The sequence below is a fragment of the Schistocerca nitens genome, chromosome 4, assembly GCF_023898315.1.
Source record: "Schistocerca nitens isolate TAMUIC-IGC-003100 chromosome 4, iqSchNite1.1, whole genome shotgun sequence".
Taxonomy (NCBI): Eukaryota; Metazoa; Arthropoda; class Insecta; order Orthoptera; family Acrididae; genus Schistocerca; species Schistocerca nitens.
In genome coordinates this window covers 125,843,349-125,863,856 of record NC_064617.1, presented here as the reverse complement: position 1 = coordinate 125,863,856, position 20,508 = coordinate 125,843,349, and the positions used below count along the sequence as shown (strand labels likewise).

The window sequence follows — 20,508 nt, the reverse complement described above, 5'->3', positions numbered from 1 at the left end:
TTAATTTAAAACATTTCTTCACTTTCACAATTTAGTTACAATAAAAGAAGAATTATGAGGAAAAGAGAAGAAAATAATGTTTATATTTGCAATTGCCAATTCTACAGTTGTAATAACTATTTGGAAACATTATAGTGCTGTTATGAGCAATGAGAGAAACTTCATTTCTAGCTGTTTACATATATATTTCCAGACTGATATTGAGCATTTCTCAGTGTTTTAAAGCTTTTTGGTTGCTGGTCTGCCAGTTTGTCAAGATAATAGAAAATCAATGTGCTCATGATTAAATAACACAAACATGCTTACATAATGAAATGCAGATGTGTGCCAAAGCCAAAGGATAAGAGAACTGTCAACTGTCACTAGCGTGGCAATATTTCCATCTGCATGTTTTGTAAGAGGTATCATGTAACCCACATTTTCCAAATAGTTTGCATGAATTACCTAAGTTCTGGCAGTACAGGCAAAATGTTACACATATCTTATAATGAATAATCTCAAATATGAGCTAAACTCAACAGACATTATTACAGTAATTAAATAATAAGTTTAAAAGCAAAATGTTAAAAGCCAGTATATAAAAGATTCAGTGAACAATTTTTGCATGGTAGCACTTGCTTTCAGAACAATTTGAATGTAGCACAGTAATATATGAGAGTTGATCCAGAAGTAAGGTTCCCTTCATTTTTACAAATGGACAACACTGTTTTTCTCACAGAAATTAACATCATTGGAAAGAAGAAACTTAGTTCTATTTTTCTACATAATCACCATCTTTTTCTATGCATTTTTATAGATGGTGCTTCAATTTATGTATCCCCCTGTCGTAGAACTCCACCGCCAACCTGTTGAGGAAGTGTTACACCTCTTCTTTGACTTCATCATTGCTCCAGAGGCATTGGCAACCCTAGTGTTCCTTTAACTTGGGGAACAAGTGATAATCATTAGGTGCAAGATCTGGACTGTAAGGTGAGTGGGACGTGACACTCCAAACAAAGTCTGTCAAAAGTTCCTGGATTTGGCGGGAGGCATGATGTCAGGCTTTATTGTGGAGCAGCATTACAGCTTCTGTCAGTGTCCTCTCTGGAGGTTATGGATAGCTCACCTGAGTTTTTGTAGTGTTTCACAATAATTGTCTGAGTTGATTGTTGTCCCAGGTTCCATGAAACTTATCACCAGTATCCCCTTATGATCCCAAAACACAGTGGCCATGACTTTGCCAGCAGTAGGAGTTTGTTTTAATTTCTTTGTGACTGGTGACACTGGGTGATGCCATTGTTTGGATTTTTCTTTTGTTTCAGGAGTGAAATTATAACACACTCATTTCGTCTCCCATAACAATGGAGTTCATCAATTCTTCCCTATCTTCTTGACACTTTTGAAGAAATCGGTGACCACAGTCAAGGTGTTTCTCTTTGTGTTCTACTGTCAGTATACATGGTACCCATTGAGCACAACACTTGTGATACCCAAATTTTTCCATCAAAGCTCTTTCAGCTGTACCGTAAGAGCTCCCAGGAATCTGAGAAACTAGTTCATGGACGTGATCCTCATGTTTTGAAGCACTTCACATTAGGCCATACTGATAGCCAGCTCTCAAACTGAAGGTCGTCCACTCCACTCTTCATCGAGGATCTCCTTCTGACTGGCACTAAACTTCCTACACCATTTTTGGACATGTTGAACAGACATACACTTGTTTCCATACACTTGTGTCAACTAATAATGAATATCCATGGGTGGAGTCCCTTTCATGTACAAAAACCAAATTATGGAGCAAATCTCACACTTGCTGGGATCAACAATGGTCACTTCCATTGTGGATGGCTGCTGAGCCAATACTGAGTGGTGCAGCGAAGCATGGCCGGGTGGATTCGACAATAGGTGAACAGCAGTGCACAGTGCTGTTGACAGATTTTGCACAGCACCTTCCTGTGTGGCTGGAGCTCTTTGGGAACCTTCCTGCCTGGATCAATTCTCATACCACCACATCTAAGTATATCTCTTTAGTCTTCCCCTGTAATAGTTTCAAGAACATTGCATGAGAATAGAATGCTACATCATGAATGAAACATTATAAAAGCATTAAATGTGTGTCATATTTGATGAAATATTGCAATATAAATAAACTGGTTTTCAAAACCAGTTATAAAATCACCACAACTTGCAGTATAATCATTTACATCTTTTAGCCCCGAATAATGATGTAGATGAATGCCTGGAGTAGTATCTACAGCATTGTTCCAGTATTAGTCCACACTTTGTTGATGCTTACGGTTGGAAGACAATTATGAATTAATTTTTGACTAAGTATAAAGTATATTCATTCACTGGTTCATTTGAGTGTTAATCTGGCATAGTAGGAAGTAGTACTGACTGTCATCCTATATAAAATACCTGGAAACCTCAGAAAGCATCCATGCTTCACAGCGTATGGAGTAATCAGCAATAGCAAACAGCATAGTGGTATGTATTGTGCATCAGAATCCAGTACAGTGATGTCTACTTAGGCTGCACTGGGCAAGTAGTATGTCCAAACACAGATTTTAGATGTCAGTTTAACATTTGTAATGAATTGGGACACAATTATCAAAAGTGACATTTCTCATTACAAACTGGAAGATGGCTCAATACCAACTGCTTATTAAGTAATGGGAAGTTATAGAGGTCAAAACCATATCCTTCCATCAGCATATTCACTAAGCTAACTTTCAGTAATACAGCACAAAAATCGCAAAAGTAGTTTGCCAACTCATGACATGTTACTGAATGAGACTATATACAGTTTTATTCTAACCAACTGCAATATCACTCTATCTTAGTAAAGATCAATGAACTGTGGACTTGCAGTAGAGCTGAAAGATTGTTTCAGTTTGAATTACTGATATCGTATGAGTGATTTGCTTGGTTAGCTTCTATCTGAAATCTCAGCTTAATAATCATGTATGACATACATTACAAATTTTCATTTCGCTATTTTGTCATGATTGTGATTTTTCATTACCAGGACGTATATTAAAAATTATCTAAAATTTATTGTAGAATTATAAGCAAAGTACTTCTTCCTTCATACTAAATCTTTGTTTATTGTTACTAAGCTTTACACGTTGCTTGTTTCCAAGTATCAGTTATCCAGCAGATACTTGTAGAACACTGACTGTAATAGCTTTTCTTTATTTTCCTTGATTCAATTTCAGGATTCAAACAAGAAACTACTACAATTGTCCAAAAGCCTTCTGATGAAATTCTTCCTATTTCCATCACCACCCAGACTACAACAGGTTAGTAAGTGGGCTGGATATGTGTGGAATTTTACCTCATTAATTCCTGTGTGTCGTATATATATCACTATAAAACTCTACATCTGTTCTCAGTCTGTGCTGCTGAAATATTGATAAACAACTTAAACTCCATGGAGATAAAATCTGAAACTATAAACAATTCTGCAAAATAAAACAAAAAGGCTATGTAACTAATGGCCATTCATCAAACTGTTGCAGTTTTGTGATTTTCATTGCACACTTTTTTAACAAATGACATCCTCATTTATGAAGATAACTCAGTCTATAGACATGTAATTGAGTGAGATATTATTTTCTTCTGCCAGTAACAGAACTATCACATCTTTGTGCTATTTTCTGATTTCTTGGATACATCCACTTAATTATTAATTTGTCTTGTATTATATATCACAGCATGTAGTCAGCAGGTCACCTTGAGCAGAGCTGACATGTGTGTTCTAGATATTCAAATGCAACATTTAGAGAAAAGACAGATTTAAGTGATGAAACATAAAAAATACAAATTAAATACTTTTTTATACATAAAACCTATTTTAGGCTCAGTACTTATAGCAGCTGATAAACATAAAATGTTCATCTCAATAAAAGATGCAGTGAGCGGCAGACAGGAACTTAAGAATAGAATGATAGCTAGCTGATCTTTTGGAAAGAGTCCTTCCAATAAATAAAACTGTAGCCACTGATCACTCCCAACACTGCAGCTCTTTGAGGTAATACATTGTGTGCTGCTGTATATGTGAGAAAGTGAGTGAATAATTTTGTGTGTGTTTCTTATGTTTTTGCAAAAATTGAGTGCAGTGAATGGACTAACATGGTGATGACTGATGTTTCAATGGAAGCTCATATTTTGCTTCCACCTTCCCAAAAATGTTCCCACTCCCAGTTTGAATACATCTACGACTTGCTTTAAAAATAAAAACTCCTGAAAATAAAAAGTTTTTTTCAATTCTGCTTGTTTTCATTTGTGCTTTCGGCCATTGTTACTGTGCCCACAAATGTAGGTATTGCAGCTTACAGGCATGGATGAGTTCTCAGGTGAGGAGTTGATGTTCTCAACAAGCTCCATGATATTTTGTTGGATAACTACATCCACCAATGTTGCATATTATTGATGTTCAAAGGTCTTCTCATTGAATCGCAGCTATTTATGCTGTGGCTTAACGTGTTCACTTCTATGTCCAGTAACCTTTGCAATTTTTGTAGGTATCAGTTCTGGGCTTGAAGTGGTCAGTGGCACAGTTAAGTCTCATGCATCTCTGCTACATTGATGATGGTGGAATAATTATTGACCAAAGTATCGTGGAGCTTCAGTGCCTCAGGTTCACTTATAATGTAGCTGAGGGTATATTATTACATGAAGTGTTTCACAGTGTAGTACTTTTCTATGTAAAATATGTATATTTTGTGGCAATGGTAGTCTCCATCTTTTGCTGTTGCTTTAAAAAATAACTATCAACAGAAAGTACCCACAAAATACAATTTTTAATATAAATATGCTACCTTGTCTTTTGTGTTAGTATTTTAATTTTGCATGTTTACCATTATGGCTGCACCCTGTGCTGCAACATATAAGTAACTACATCTGAGAAATTTTTATACTCTGTCTCACCATTGTGCTTAACTGACAAAAGTTTCATTGTAATTTTGTTATGCCTACATTTTTAGTTAGCCTCTAAAATTGAAAATATAGATATGAGTCTCTTTCTTCCTTCTTTTACATATCAAACCCAGTAAAACTGACTTGCTTAATCCAGTACAACAGACTAGCTTTAATCTTGCTTGGAAGAACACACATACAAGTATTGTAGTGGATTGAGATTTAACATTATTAAAAATTGGTTAATAAATATGCAAAAATGTTTTATACTAAAAACAAAAAAATGATATACAGAAGATTTATACCACTAACAATAACAAAAAATATTTATTTTGCAATGATAAAAAAGAAAGTATTTGCTCTAAAATGTAAACAATATGATAATTGTGTGAAGTGTATAACCTCTCATCTTTCAGAGGCCTTGTGAAAGATCTTTAAATTGTTATACTCTCTTGATAGTATTCATTTAACAATTCTTGGAAAATTTGCTGATAATTAGTAAGAAAAATCAATTTCAGGATATCAGCAGTTAACGCAATCACTAACAAGTCGCAAAAATATTATCTCTACAGGCTTTGCAATGGAATATAGAACAATAGATGTTTCCTGTAATAGACAAGAACTTAAAACTCCCAGTAGGCTCGTAAGAAAACTGAAAACATATTTTATTAGCCATTCCTTTTACAAATTAGGAGACTATTCCAGCACATCTCCAATAGTAACATGGCAAGTGACTATGTACATTCTAAATAGGCTTCCATTCTTACAAAATGTGGGTATCTATAACACCTCATCAGTTACCAATATATTATTATAAACAATATTAATATTGTAGGTGATAAAGATAACACTTTTGTGTTATACATGACAAGGTTAAACAGCAGCAGCGTTTTCCAAAGCAGTAGTTCTTCTGGACAGATAGAGTTTAACAGATTATTTGTCAGTAATTTTTAATGCAGTCAGCAGAAGTAGATTGTAACAGCAGATAGTGCTGTGTATTAGTCATGTATTAGTCTTGACTCATTCCATGTTCTCCTTGATGCCAAGGTCTTCCAAACGATCATGTATAAGAAATTAATTTTGAAGCAGCAAAAACAATCAGGACTGGACAGGAAGGGGAGGGGGATGACAAAAAAGGTGCTTAAAGAATAATGCAATGAACTTTATTTGGCAAATAACAATTATATTGGGAAACAGCTGTAGGGAGGGGAAAAACTTACATGTCTTGGATGTGGGTTGCATTGTGCACAAAAAATAGTGACCTGCTCAAAGAGCAAGTGTCAACTGAAAAAAGTGTGGGTAAATTAACAGGTGTAAGGTACAAAGAAGCCTGGAAGAGAGCAACCCTAAAAGAATAGCAAGGAACATAATAGAAACACAAGAATGTGGCAGGACATCATCAGAAGACAATAGAAATTAGATGGAGTTAGAATGAAAATACTGCATAATCTGTAGAAATGATAGAACATGAAAACATGTGTGAATCGTGCAATGGAGCACTTAATCAGACAGGAAAGGTTAACATTTCAAGATAGTAAAACTGGGCACTTTAGATGGCAAATCCTTATCACTAGTTTCAAGAACAAAAGATGAAGGCATTATGAAAAATATAAAAATCTCTCTTCTGCATATACTTTTTTATATGGTGTATTATTAAACAGCACAATATGTTATTCACTTTGCTCATTTTGTATCTTTTTTAATGGTCCTGAAAATGTGTAAAATTAAAATTGAGCAGATTCTGTGTGTGTTACAATAGTAAAATTGCTCCCTGCTTGCTATTTAAAAAAATATAAAATGAATTTATCTGCTGCAGTAAAATTCTTGATATCAATATGCTAGCAACTCTTTTCTCCCTTTCCCTTTATATGGCATACATTCAGCAGATCCAGGATGCAGACAAACTGTACAGACACAACATAAAAAACTTATTGCACTGATTACATACTAGTATGCCTTACTTGTTTAAAAAATGATTTATAAAGAGCAACTGAGTTGTATTTAAAATATGATTGGTATGAAATTTTTACTACAATAAGTATAATTACTACATACACGTTTTGTGGTGAAATGTCATGCATAGGTACAAAACAGAGATGATTACTCTAGCCCAGCTAGAACTGTACAAATCCTCTAGGCATACTAGTATATAAGTAATGCAATAAGTTTTTTATGTTGTGTCTGTACAGTTTCTCTACATCCTGGATCTGCAGAATATACGTCATATAAAGGGAAAGGGAGAAAAGAGTTGCTAGCATATTGATATCAAGAATTTTACTGCTGCAGATAAATTCATTTTATATTTTTTTTAAATAGCAAGCAGGGAGCAATTTTACTATTGTAACACACACAGAATCAGCTCAATTTTAATTTTACACATTTTCAGGACCATTAAAAAGGATACAAAATGAGCAAAGTGAATAAAAGTAGCAAACTATACAGTCCATTAGCAAGGATTACACATTTGTATGAGAATAGAGCTTTTGCATTAAGCAATATGATCACAAATGGAACTAGACTGGCCAAAATTGTTATCTGGATGGTTCTTCTGAGCCTTACTTCAAGCAACCACTATGACAAATACAGAAGACTATGTGGCCAAGTAATTATGTACAGACAACAAAAAACATTTAAATTAAAAAAAAAAGCAAATTGAGAGAAATTTAAGACATAAGTGGGGTTACAAATTTACAGGGGACTCTAAAGTATGAAGTATATGAGCTTATATAGGCATCATATCAAGTGCAAGATAAAGCACTTCTTCAGATATGAGAACAGCGTAAAATGCTCTGAGCATTGAAGCCAGACCACTTTCTGAGTTGAATGAGTGTTGCCAGGAATGTGTCTCATAGAACCATTATCACCACCTGCCATTAAATACAGCTAACATGTATACAACTTTTAAAGAAAAATACAAACTAGCTCTTCTAAAGCAAGAATAAAATTATAAAATAGGTTTTTGGGGAATCAAGTACAAAAAGGAATTTGAAGTTCATCCTATAAATTGCTAACTGGGCAAGAAAATACTCCAGTGAGCATAGCCATGATATGAGTGTGTGATATCACAATGGCCTGGGTTTGGAGCAGTGTTGCCAACTCCAAAAACACAACCCCCCCCCACTCTGCCCCCCTCCTCCCCCCCCCCCCCCCCCCAGGATCAATTCAAAATCCCCCTAAATCTTCCTTCGAACCCCCTAAAATTCCGAATAGGCATCTGTGTCTGATAGGAACATTGAACTATTAATAAAACTCATTTGGGTAGGAAGAAATGATTATTTTATTTACATAGTTCTATTTAATACAATGCAACTTATAATCTAAATACCCTATTATGATAAACAGACCTTCTGGGTTATACGATCAAAGGCAGAGCCACATGTGACAGCACCCAGGTGATTTACCAACTGACCTGCCTACACTGTGAAGCTTTCTATGTGGGAATGACCAGTAACAAACTGTCCATTCGCATGAACAGACACAGGCAGACAGTGTTTGTTGGTAATGAGGATCACCCTGTGGCTAAACATGCCTTGGTGCACAGCCAGCACATCTTGGCACAGTGTTACACCACCCAGGTTATCTGGATACTTCCCACTAACACCAACCTATCAGAACTCCAGAGATGGGAACTTGCCCTTCAATATATTCTCTCTTCCCGTTACCCACCAGACCTCAACCTCCACTAATTTCAAGTTGCCGTCGCTCATACCTCACCTGTCATTCAATAACATCTTTGCCTCTGTACTTCTGCCTCAACTGACATCTCTACCCAAATTCTTTGCCTTTACATATTACTGCTTGTGTCTGTATATGTGCGGACGGATATGTGTGTGTGTGTGTGTGCGAGTGTACACCTGTCCCTTTTTCCCCCCCAAGGTAAGTCTTTCTGCTCCTGGGATTGGAATGACTCCTTACCCTCTCCCTTAAAACCCACATCCTTTCGTCTTTCCCTCTCCTTCCCTCTTTCTTGATGAAACAACCGTGAGTTGCGAAAGCTTGAAATTTGTGTGTGTGTTTGTGTTTGTTATTGTTTCTATCAACGTACCAACACTTTCGTTTGGTAAGTTACAGAATCTTTGTTTGTGTGTGTGTGTGTGTGTGTGTGTGTGTGTGTGTGTGTGTGTGTGTGAGTGTGTGCGTGGGATTGTGTGTGTAGACAGGTACTGTACTGCTATTGGTGGATGTTGCGCATCTTCGCGCCACTTGTGGTAGAACACAGAACTATCAAAAGAACAGATTTATATCAATTAACATCATCACAACACAGCACTTCCTTTCACGCCGATCACCTGCCACCCTACCTAAAACCTCTTTCCTCATTACCTTAGCCAGCTTCATCCTAACTCACAACTCCTTCACTTTTGAAGGCCAGACATACCAACAATTAAAGGGAACAGCCATGGGTACCAGGATGGCCCCCTCGTACACCAACCTATTTATGGGTCGCTTAGAGGAAGCCTTCTTGGTTACCCAGGCCTGCCAACCCAAAGTTTGGTACAGCTTTATTGATGACATCTTCATGATCTGGACTCACAGTGAAGAAGAACTCCAGAATTTCCTTTCCAACCTCAACTCCTTTGGTTCCATCAGATTCACCTGGTCCTACTCCAAATCCCATGCCAATTTCCTTGACATTGACCTCCATCTGTCCAATGGCCAGCTTCACACATCCGTCCACATCAAACCCACCAACAAGCAACAGTACCTCCATTATGACAGCTGCCACCCATTCCATATCAAACGGTCCCTTCCCTACAGCTTAGGTCTTCATGGCAAACGAAACTGTTCCAGTCCTGAATCCCTGAACCATTACACCAATAACCTGAAAACAGCTTTCGCATCCCGCAACTACCCTCCCGACCTGGTACAATAGCAAATAACCAGAGCCACTTGCCCATCCCCTCAAACCCAGAACCTCCCACAGAAGAACCCCAAAAGTGCCCCACTTGTGACAGGATCCTTTCCAGGACTGGATCTGACTCTGAATGTGGCTCTCCAGTAGGGATATGACTTCCTCAAATCCTGCCCTGAAATGAGATCCATCCTTCATGAAATCTTCCCCACTCCACCAAGAGTGTCTTTCTGCCGTCCACCTAACCTTCGTAACCTCTTGGTTCATCCCTATTAAATCCTCAAACCACCTTCCCTACCCTCTGGCTCCTACCCTTGTAACCACCCCCGGTGTTAAACCTGTCCCATGCACCCTCCCACCACCACCTACTCCAGTCCTGTAACCCAGAAGGTGTACATGATCAAAGGCAGAGCCACGTGTGACAGCACGCACGTAATTTACCAACTGACCTGCCTACACTGTGAAGCCTTCTATGTGGGAATGATCAGCAACAAACTGTCCATTCGCAGACAGTGTTTGTTGGTAATGAGGATCACCATGTGGCTAAACATGCCTTGGTGCACATCTTGGCACAGTGTTACACTATCCGGCTTATCTGGATACTTCCCACTGACACCAACCTATCAGAACTCCAGAGATGGGAACTTGCCCTTCAATATATTCTCTCTTCCCGTTACCCACCAGTCCTCAACCTCCACTAATTTCAAGTTGCCGCCCCTCTTACATCACTTATCATTCAACAACATCTTTATCTCTGCTCTTCCGCCTCGACTGACATCTCTGCCCAACCTCTTTGCCTTTACATATTACTGCCTGTGTCTGTATATGTGCGGATGGATATGTGTGTGTGTGTGTGTGTGTGTGTGCGAAAGTATACCTGACCTTTTTTCCCCCTAAGGTAAGTCTTTTCGCTCCCGGGATTGGAATGACTCCTTACCATCTCCCTTAAAACCCACATCCTTTCGTCTTTCCCTCTCCTTCCCTCTTTCCTGATGAGGCAACAGTTTAACTATATATGACGGTAGTAACTGTTCCCGAAAGAACAGTTACTGTGGATGACCATGCAGCTTTGCTAGAAATGAAATGATAATTAAATAGACACCCTCGCTGCATACAGGCGTTGATGTACTTCATTGGGGACATGTTGAAAATGTGTGCCCCGACCGGGACTCGAACCCGGGATCTCCTGCTTACATGGCAGACGCTCTATCCATCTGAGCCACCGCGGGCACAGAGGATAGTGCGTCTGCAGGGACTTATCCCTTGCACGCTCACCGTGAGATCCACATTCCCAACATGTCCACACCACTACATTCGTTGTGCGCCTAATAGATGTTTGCCCATCATACTCATTACTCGTGGCAGATTAATCTACCAAGTCCCGTATGAGTTCGGGCATAGCGTGTGCGTTCGCACAAGAAGGTCAATGGCCGGGAAGCCATATTTTAACTATATATGACGTTAGTAACTGTTCCTGAAAGAACAGTTACTGTGGATGACCATGCAGCTTTGCTAGAAATGAAATGATAATTAAATAGACACCCTCGCTGCATACAGGCGTTGATGTACTTCATTGGGGACATGTTGAAAATGTGTGCCCCGACCGGGACTCGAACCCGGGATCTCCTGCTTACATGGCAGACGCTCTATCCATCTGAGCCACCGCGGGCACAGAGGATAGTGCGTCTGCAGGGACTTATCCCTTGCACGCTCCCCGTGAGATCCACATTCCCAACATGTCCACACCACAACGCACAACGAATGTAGATCCTCAGATCCCCCCATAAAAGTGAGGCCCCTACAAAAAAAAAAACCTTTCCATCTAACTTCCCCCTAAATTTGGGGGGAAAGCCCCTAAGTTGGTAACACTGGTTTGGAGACATACAGCAGACCACCTGGTGTATTGACTACTCCCAGATTACAATGCGCCCAATGACTCAATGACTACCAATGCTACACATAAATTGAGAACATACTTCAACTAGAGTACTATAGCACAATAGAAAAACTGTCACATGCTCTCTCTTTTAAGAGGAGGTTTCGATAACAAATTTAACAAAGTGAAAAGGTCCCAGACAAGACTGGATCCCCCCAGATGCCAAACAGACACTCACACCACTGATCATGCCATTCTCCACTTCCATCATCTATAAGGTTCTGGGACTAGAAGGAATACTCAGTATCTCAGAAACTGTGAAAAAAGTAATATGTCCAAAAACTCCTCTGAACTACTGTCCTAGAGATGCAATTTCCTTTTAAATGCACTGCTTAAGGTCCAAGAGTGCTCATTGTGTACCGATTACAGGTGTACAGGGAGCTCCATAGACTTATCCAGCTGTCGATCTGAGAGGTGATCCCTCAGTCAACAGTGTAATAATTGATGCACTGTTAATTGTATTTTAGATCCTGGAAAACATGGTTGTTATCATGACAGACATTGCAGGCACCTTTGGCTTACCTTTCATGACCTTTCCTGTTTGTGTGATTACACTATCTACACTCCTGGAAATGGAAAAAAGAACACATTGACACCGGTGTGTCAGACCCACCATACTTGCTCCGGACACTGCGAGAGGGCTGTACAAGCAATGATCACACGCACGGCACAGCGGACACACCAGGAACCGCGGTGTTGGCCGTCGAATGGCGCTAGCTGCGCAGCATTTGTGCACCGCCGCCGTCAGTGTCAGCCAGTTTGCCGTGGCATACGGAGCTCCATCGCAGTCTTTAACACTGGTAGCATGCCGCGACAGCGTGGACGTGAACCGTATGTGCAGTTGACGGACTTTGAGCGAGGGCGTATAGTGGGCATGCGGGAGGCCGGGTGGACGTACCGCCGAATTGCTCAACACGTGGGGCGTGAAGTCTCCACAGTACATCGATGTTGTCGCCAGTGGTCGGCGGAAGGTGCACGTGCCCGTCGACCTGGGACCGGACCGCAGCGACGCACGGATGCACGCCAAGACCGTAGGATCCTACGCAGTGCCGTAGGGGACCGCACCGCCACTTCCCAGCAAATTAGGGACACTGTTGCTCCTGGGGTATCGGCGAGGACCATTCGCAACCGTCTCCATGAAGCTGGGCTACGGTCCCGCACACCGTTAGGCCGTCTTCCGCTCACGCCCCAACATCGTGCAGCCCGCCTCCAGTGGTGTCGCGACAGGCGTGAATGGAGGGACGAATGGAGACGTGTCGTCTTCAGCGATGAGAGTTGCTTCTGCCTTGGTGCCAATGATGGTCGTATGCGTGTTTGGCGCCGTGCAGGTGAGTGCCACAATCAGGACTGCATACAACCGAGGCACACAGGGCCAACACCCGGAATCATGGTGTGGGGAGCGATCTCCTACACTGGCCGTACACCACTGGTGATCGTCGAGGGGACACTGAATAGTGCACGGTACATCCAAACCGTCATCGAACCCATCGTTCTACCATTCCTAGACCGGCAAGGGAACGTGCTGTTCCAACAGGACAATGCACGTCCGCATGTATCCCGTGCCACCCAACGTGCTCTAGAAGGTGAAGTCAACTACCCTGGCCAGCAAGATCTCCGGATCTGTCCCCCATTGAGCATGTTTGGGACTGGATGAAGCGTCGTCTCACGCGGTCTGCACGTCCAGCACGAACGCTGGTCCAACTGAGGCGCCAGGTGGAAATGGCATGGCAAGCCGTTCCACAGGACTACATCCAGCATCTCTACGATCGTCTCCATGGGAGAATAGCAGCCTGCATTGCTGCGAAAGGTGGATATACACTGTACTAGTGCCGACATTGTGCATGCTCTGTTGCCTGTGTCTATGTGCCTGTGGTTCTGTCAGTGTGATCATGTGATGTATCTGACCCCAGGAATGTGTCAATAAAGTTTCCCCTTCCTGGGACAATGAATTCACGGTGTTCTTATTTCAATTTCCAGGAGTGTATATCTTGCTGGATCACTCTGTCAAATTTTCCATGAGTTTTGCACAGAGCAAACTGTGATCAAAAGTACATCTAAACAATGCCTACAGGGGGGCAGACTGTGGAGACATCTTTGGGAATATCATGATGGAATTCAGCTGTAAGCTAATGAAATGTGTTTTAAATCCCTGTTGCATCACTGTGAATGTGGACAGTACTCTTGTCATGGTATCCACCAACTCAAAAGCTACAATGCAGTGAAAAACCTTGAGAGGGGGTAGGGTGGCTTCAGTGCATGAGTGTAATGTGTGTGAGCGAATGAATTTGAGAGTGCTGCACACAGAACCACATGTTGTTGCTAAAGAGAAAGCTCAGCAGGAATGTAGTTCTAAAATTAAAAGCCACGTGTATTGTTAGACAGGTGTGGTGCAAAAATCTTGACACAAAACTTGATAAACAGCAAAATAACACTGGGCACATAGCCATCAGCACTCGCAAAGAATGAAGACCACACACAAGCTGACCTGAACTGAGACAGCTGATTATAAAGTACTTCTTTATGTGAAGAAGGTGTACCTTAATCCCATATTTTTCTCAATAGGCAGCATTACAGTGAGTATTGAGCACACTGACTGTGCTTTGGACATTGCAGGACATCTATGTGTTGAGGGCAGGAGGGTGTTCTCATGAGACAATTAGGGGCATTCAGGATGACTGCAGATTGACTAAATATGGCACTTGGATATATCTGATAGACATCACTGTTAGAAACAACGCAGCCACATATTGTCTTAAATATCAGATATCTGAAATAACTCAGTAGACAACTGAAATGACTCATTAACAAACTCTAATTGAAACACTGGAGGGTGAATACCTAGGAGAGTCAATAGGATACCATGGATAAAATTCAATGAGTGTATTTTTATCCAAGGAATGCTTAAGGTTGCAATCTGTTGACCTCAGTAGGGTCACAGTCCACTTCTTAACTTCATTAATTTTGACATACCCAAAAAGTTCTTTAATTCAGACTGCAGAGAACCTGTAGATGTTATAGTACTGTAACCACTAGAATATGTAATTCTACAATGTAATGTATGTAGCTCTGACAGGCTACTACAGATCTATAAATGACATTACGGCACTTGGACCACAGTAAACACAACTGCCAATTAGATCTCTGCAATAGGAGTGATGTCACAGAAGACTGTAAGTAAACAGTAAACTATTGCATTGTTGCCCCATTGCACAAAACGCACTCTGCAGCATTGGTTATGGACCTGATCTGGGCAGTAGGTCAAAACAGATTATTACAGTAAGTGATCCAGATGATATTTTCTCTATTATTATTATTATTATCTTTACTTTCTCAGACGTTAAGTCTGGTGAGGAATGGAGTGACGCGGACCTTTATCAAGCGTCACTTCCATTTTGCTGTACGGTATATGTTATATTGCATTTAGAAACTTTCGGGTAATTGAACATGTATCAATAATTACGGATTTCTGTAATTGTATATATATGTTTGGATGTAGCTGTATTGCATTGATGTATTGGTGGATATTGTGTGGTATGACTCCTGTAGTTGATAGTATAATTGGTATGATGTCAACTTTATCTTGATGCCACATGTCTTTGACTTCCTCAGCCAGTTGGATGTATTTTTCAATTTTTTCTCCTGTTTTCTTTTGTATATTTGTTGTATTGGGTATGGATATTTCGATTAGTTGTGTTAATTTCTTCTTTTTATTGGTGAGTATGATGTCAGGTTTGTTATGTGGCGTTGTTTTATCTGTTATAATGGTTCTGTTCCAGTATAATTTGTATTCATCATTCTCCAGTACATTTTGTGGTGCATACTTGTATGTAGGAACGTGTTGTTTTATAAGTTTATGTTGTAAGGCAAGCTGTTGATGTATTATTTTTGCGACATTGTCATGTCTTCTGGGGTATTCTGTATTTGCTAGTATTGTACATCCGCTTGTGATGTGATCTACTGTTTCTATTTGTTGTTTACAAAGTCTGCATTTATCTGTTGTGGTATTGGGATCTTTAATAATATGCTTGCTGAAATACCTGGTGTTTATTGTTTGATCCTGTATTGCAATCATGAATCCTTCTGTCTCACTGTATATATTGCCTTTTCTTAGCCATGTGTTGGATGCGTCTTGATCGATGTGTGGCTGTGTTAGATGATATGGGTGCTTGCCATGAAGTGTTTTCTTTTTCCAATTTGCTTTCTTCGTATCTGTTGATGTTATGTGATCTAAAGGGTTGTAGAAGTGGTTATGAAATTGCAGTGGTGTAGCCGATGTATTTATATGAGTGATTGCCTTGTGTATTTTGCTAGTTTCTGCTCGTTCTAGAAAGAATTTTCTTAAATTGTCTACCTGTCCATAATGCAGGTTTTTTATGTCGATAAATCCCCTTCCTCCTTCCTTTCTGCTTAATGTGAATCTTTCTGTTGCTGAATGTATGTGATGTATTCTATATTTGTGGCATTGTGATCGTGTAAGTGTATTGAGTGCTTCTAGGTCTGTGTTACTCCATTTCACTACTCCAAATGAATAGGTCAATATTGGTATGGCATAAGTATTTATAGCTTTTGTCTTGTTTCTTGCTGTCAGTTCTGTTTTCAGTATTTTTGTTAGTCTTTGTCTATATTTTTCTTTTAGTTCTTCTTTAATATTTGTATTATCTATTCCTATTTTTTGCCTGTATCCTAGATATTTATAGGCATCCGTTTTTTCCATCGCTTCTATGCAGTCGCTGTTATCCAATATGTAATCTTCTTGTTTAGTGTGTTTTCCCTTGACTATGCTATTTTTCTTACATTTGTCTGTTCCAAAAGCCATACTTATATCATTGCTGAATCCTTCTGTTATCTTTAGTAATTGGTTGAGTTGTTGATTGGTTGCTGCCAGTAGTTTTAGATCATCCATGTATAGCAAATGTGTGATTTTGTGTGGGTATGTTCCAGTAATATTGTATCCATAATTTGTATTGTTTAGCATGTTGGATAGTGGGTTCAGAGCAAGGCAGAACCAGAAAGGACTTAATGAGTCTCCTTGGTATATTCCACGCTTAATCTGTATTGGCTGTGATGTGATATTATTAGAGTTTGTTTGGATATTAAGTGTGGTTTTCCAGTTTTTCATAACTATGTTTAGGAATTGCATCAATTTAGGATCTACTTTGTATATTTCCAATATCTGTAGTAACCATGAGTGGGGTACACTATCGAAAGCTTTTTGGTAATCAATGTATGCGTAGTGTAGTGACCTTTGTTTAGTTTTAGCTTGATATGTCACCTCTGCATCTATTATCAGTTGCTCTTTACATCCTCGTGCTCCTTTGCAACAGCCTTTTTGTTCTTCATTTATAATTTTGTTCTGTGTTGTATGTGTCATTAATTTCTGTGTAATGACTGAAGTTAATATTTTGTAGATTGTTGGTAGGCATGTTATGGGGCGATATTTAGCTGGGTTTGCTGTGTCTGCTTGATCTTTAGGTTTCAGATAGGTTATTCCATGTGTAAGTGTATCAGGGAATGTGTATGGGTCTGCAATGTAACTGTTAAATAATTTAGTTAGATGTGAATGTGTTGAGGTGAACTTCTTTAGCCAGAAATTTGCTATTTTATCATTTCCAGGGGCTTTCCAATTGTGCGTAGAATTAATTGCTCGGGTGACTTCATGTTGCAAAATTATCACTTCAGGCATTTGTGGTATCATCTTGTATGAGTCTGTTTCTGCTTGTATCCACCGTGCATGCCTGTTATGTTGTACCGGGTTTGACCATATGTTGCTCCAGAAGTGTTCCATGTCTGTTATGTTTGGTGGATTGTCTATTTTAATGTGTGTGTTATCTATTGTCTGGTAAAATTTCTTTTGGTTTGTGTTGAATGTTTGGTTTTGTTTCCTTCTATTTTCACTTTTTTTGTATCTTCTGAGTCGTTTGGCCAATGCTTGTAACTTCTGCTTCTTTTCATCTAATTGCTCCATTGCTTCTTGTTGTGAGATTTTACCTAACCTTTTTCGTTTTTTGTCTGATATTTCATTTCTTATAAATTGTGTTAGCTGTCCGATGTCTTTTCTCAGTTTTTCTATTCTGATCTGTAGCCTGTGTTGCCATGCTGGTTTTGTGGGTTTCTTCTGTGTGTTGGTTGGTTCTGATCTCTGCCTAGTGTGTATATTTAGTGTAGTGAGTGCTCCTACATAAACCAGTAGTTGTAACTCTTCCATTGTTGTATTTTCATTTATTTTGTTGTGTATGATTGTGTTGATAGTTGTTATTGTTGTTTCGACTTGTGGGTTATTTGGTGGTCTATGCAAGAATGGTCTAATTTCTGTATTTGTGTCTTTGTATTCTATATATGTCAGCTGAAATTTCTCTTCTATATCTAACATGTGTGTCACTTCGTGTTCTATTTGTGCTTGTTCTGGTGGCTGTCTTAAGATGTCGTTTTCCTCTGATTGTTTAATTGATGTGTGTTGTTCTTTGTTTGTTTGCTCTGGGATGTTTGAGTCCATTACTGTATTTTCTTCTTCTTCTTCTGATTGCACATTATTTTGTTCTAGTATTTGTTGTACTTGTTGTTTGATGTTTTCTAATTCTGACTGGGGTATCCTGTTATTTTTGATTATTACACGGATCTGATCAGCTAGTCGTTGTTCTGTTAAAAATTTTAATTCTGGGTATCTGGTAATAAATGTTGTGTGTACTTGTGATCTGTATCCAGTTGTGTTGGTTCCTAGGTTTGTTGCTTGGTAATAACAGAACATGAGGTGTCGATTAACTTCATCTGACCATCTCATCCTCTGTCTTTGTTTTCCTTCTAGGGTGGTTGCAGGAAGCATAACCTGCAAAACACCTCTATTTGGATTTAAATCATTTTCCAGTTGGCTAGCAGTGTCGTTACCATTGTGGGCGGGCATAGGGTTCAAGCGTCGTCCCCGACCATGACGGCGCTTGTCCGAGGCTTCTTTAGTTCTGTCCTGAACCAAGTAATCACACTAAAAGGGGGGTTAGCCCTATTAGTGGTTTGTTCTTTTCGTCGCCTTTTACGACTGGCAGAACATACCGGAGGCCTATTCTTTTCCCGGGCCTCCACGGGGGTTATTATTATTATTATTATTATTATTATTATTATTACTATTATCATTATATTGTTATACTAATTGTGGTCACAGTCTTCCTATGACCTTTCAATTTTTCTCGAAATATTTCTAAATGTAGAGACTGTTTTCCATGGTAATTGATCATAGGGTGAATCTTTGAGCTACCTGTTCTGTTTATACATTTTATTTAAGGTTCCTTGGATGCAATATGTAAGTATATCACTAGGATGTAGAATGAGTAGGTGTTCACAGTGAGACATATGTTGCTAGTTTTAAAGCACATGGTGTACATAATATATCAACAATTACAAGTATGGAATGTAAGAATATTGTGAGAGGGAAAGTTGCTACTCACCATAGAGCAGAGATGCTGAGTCGCAGATAGGCGCTACAAGAAGGCTGTCACAGACATAGCTTCCAGCCTGTAAGGTGTTTATCAAAATTAGATGACAAACACACACATACACACTCATGCAAATGCAATTCACACACACATCACACACATGATGTGTGTGTGAGTTGCATTTGTGTGAATTTGTATGTGTTTGTTTGTCGTCTAATTTTGACGAAAGCCTTAGTGGCCAAAAGCTATATTTGTGACAGTCTTTTTGCTGTGCCTATCTGTGACTTGGCATCTCTACTATATGGTGAGTAGCAACTTTCCCTTTCACAGTATTGTTACAATTGCAAGTATGGTGAAGTAAAAGTACTTAAGTATAATATTTTGGTTTTTCTTTTACAATATCACTACACAGTTCATTATTAATTATTATACAATCAAAATGCTCATGTGAAGGTTATGGTTGTCGATTTGTTGTAAGATTGTCGGTAATGTTTGCACCATGATCTGTTAATGCATTATTTCCCTCTGTGGAAGAGCAATATTCTCCTCTGTGACTGTGCTTCTGCTTTCTTCATATAAATCTTGTTTATTTCTTGTACTAGGATCATAACACACTCCTTATTTTGTAAACTGTGTAATTCTTGCTACGGGAGCCTATAAGTGAATGTATTAACATGGAAAGCTCAGGATCCACAGCTGTCTGAATAAGTATCTTCTAGAGCATATAGGACGACATGACTCAAGATTTTGATGTCTCTCTTTTGTATGATAAAATCTTTATTTTTTTGACATTCATTCTCCCAGAATATTTCCCCATTACTTAATGGAAATACGTTAAACATACAGCTCTGATTGTACCCATCATAAAAATTAATGTTACAGCAGAAATAGCAAATTCTGCCAAAATATATCACACCTAGATCATAAATATGAGCTGACCAGTTGAAACTGCTGCTGATATAGGTGCAGGAATATGAAAGGTTCCACTCCCAGTGTTCCTATTTATCTATATTTTATGTTCACAACATTCTGTATTTTGTGCTGCTGTCTAAAACTGAATAAATAGCAAGTAAGTGAGACTGAGTTTTAGTCCATATAAAGTGTAACTGTAGAGAGAGCAAAGTATGTATTCCAGATCGCACAAAATGGAAGCTTATTTATAAAAACCAGTAACAGCAAATGGTGCATAACAGAATCATTTGGAACCTCACAGTTCACTGCACATGAGTCAGCGGAAGCAGGTGTCACATCTGAATTGTTCAGCCCCCCTATGGTTTTGTTGTCTAAATATGATGAGAACTATATCCCTACTTCCCATTTTAACTGTGATATCCTGCACTCCTGGGTAACACACTATGGTTCCCACAATCAAAATACTCAAATGGATCAGAGAAGAT

General features: G+C 39.2%; 1 protein-coding gene and 2 non-coding genes across 4 annotated transcripts in view; 1 reads left to right on the top strand and 2 right to left on the bottom strand.

The window, feature by feature from the left end:
* The window catches only part of LOC126252924 (fibronectin type III domain-containing protein 5-like), a 191,071-nt gene that overhangs the window by 132,128 nt on the left and 38,435 nt on the right, over nucleotides 1-20,508 (top strand). The window contains exon 4 of one of the 2 annotated variants that reach the window (XM_049953914.1): nucleotides 3,198-3,281. The exons of the other annotated variant lie outside the window; for it this stretch is intronic. Within the exon in view, the coding sequence (XP_049809871.1) occupies nucleotides 3,198-3,281 (84 nt within the window). The remainder of the gene's footprint in view (nucleotides 1-3,197; nucleotides 3,282-20,508) is intronic. 2 annotated transcript variants of the gene reach the window in all.
* Nucleotides 10,907-10,981, bottom strand: Trnat-ugu (transfer RNA threonine (anticodon UGU)). Its single transcript has one exon. It is a non-coding gene; the product is annotated as a tRNA-Thr (tRNA).
* On the bottom strand, nucleotides 11,347-11,421 carry Trnat-ugu (transfer RNA threonine (anticodon UGU)). The gene has a single exon. It is a non-coding gene; the product is annotated as a tRNA-Thr (tRNA).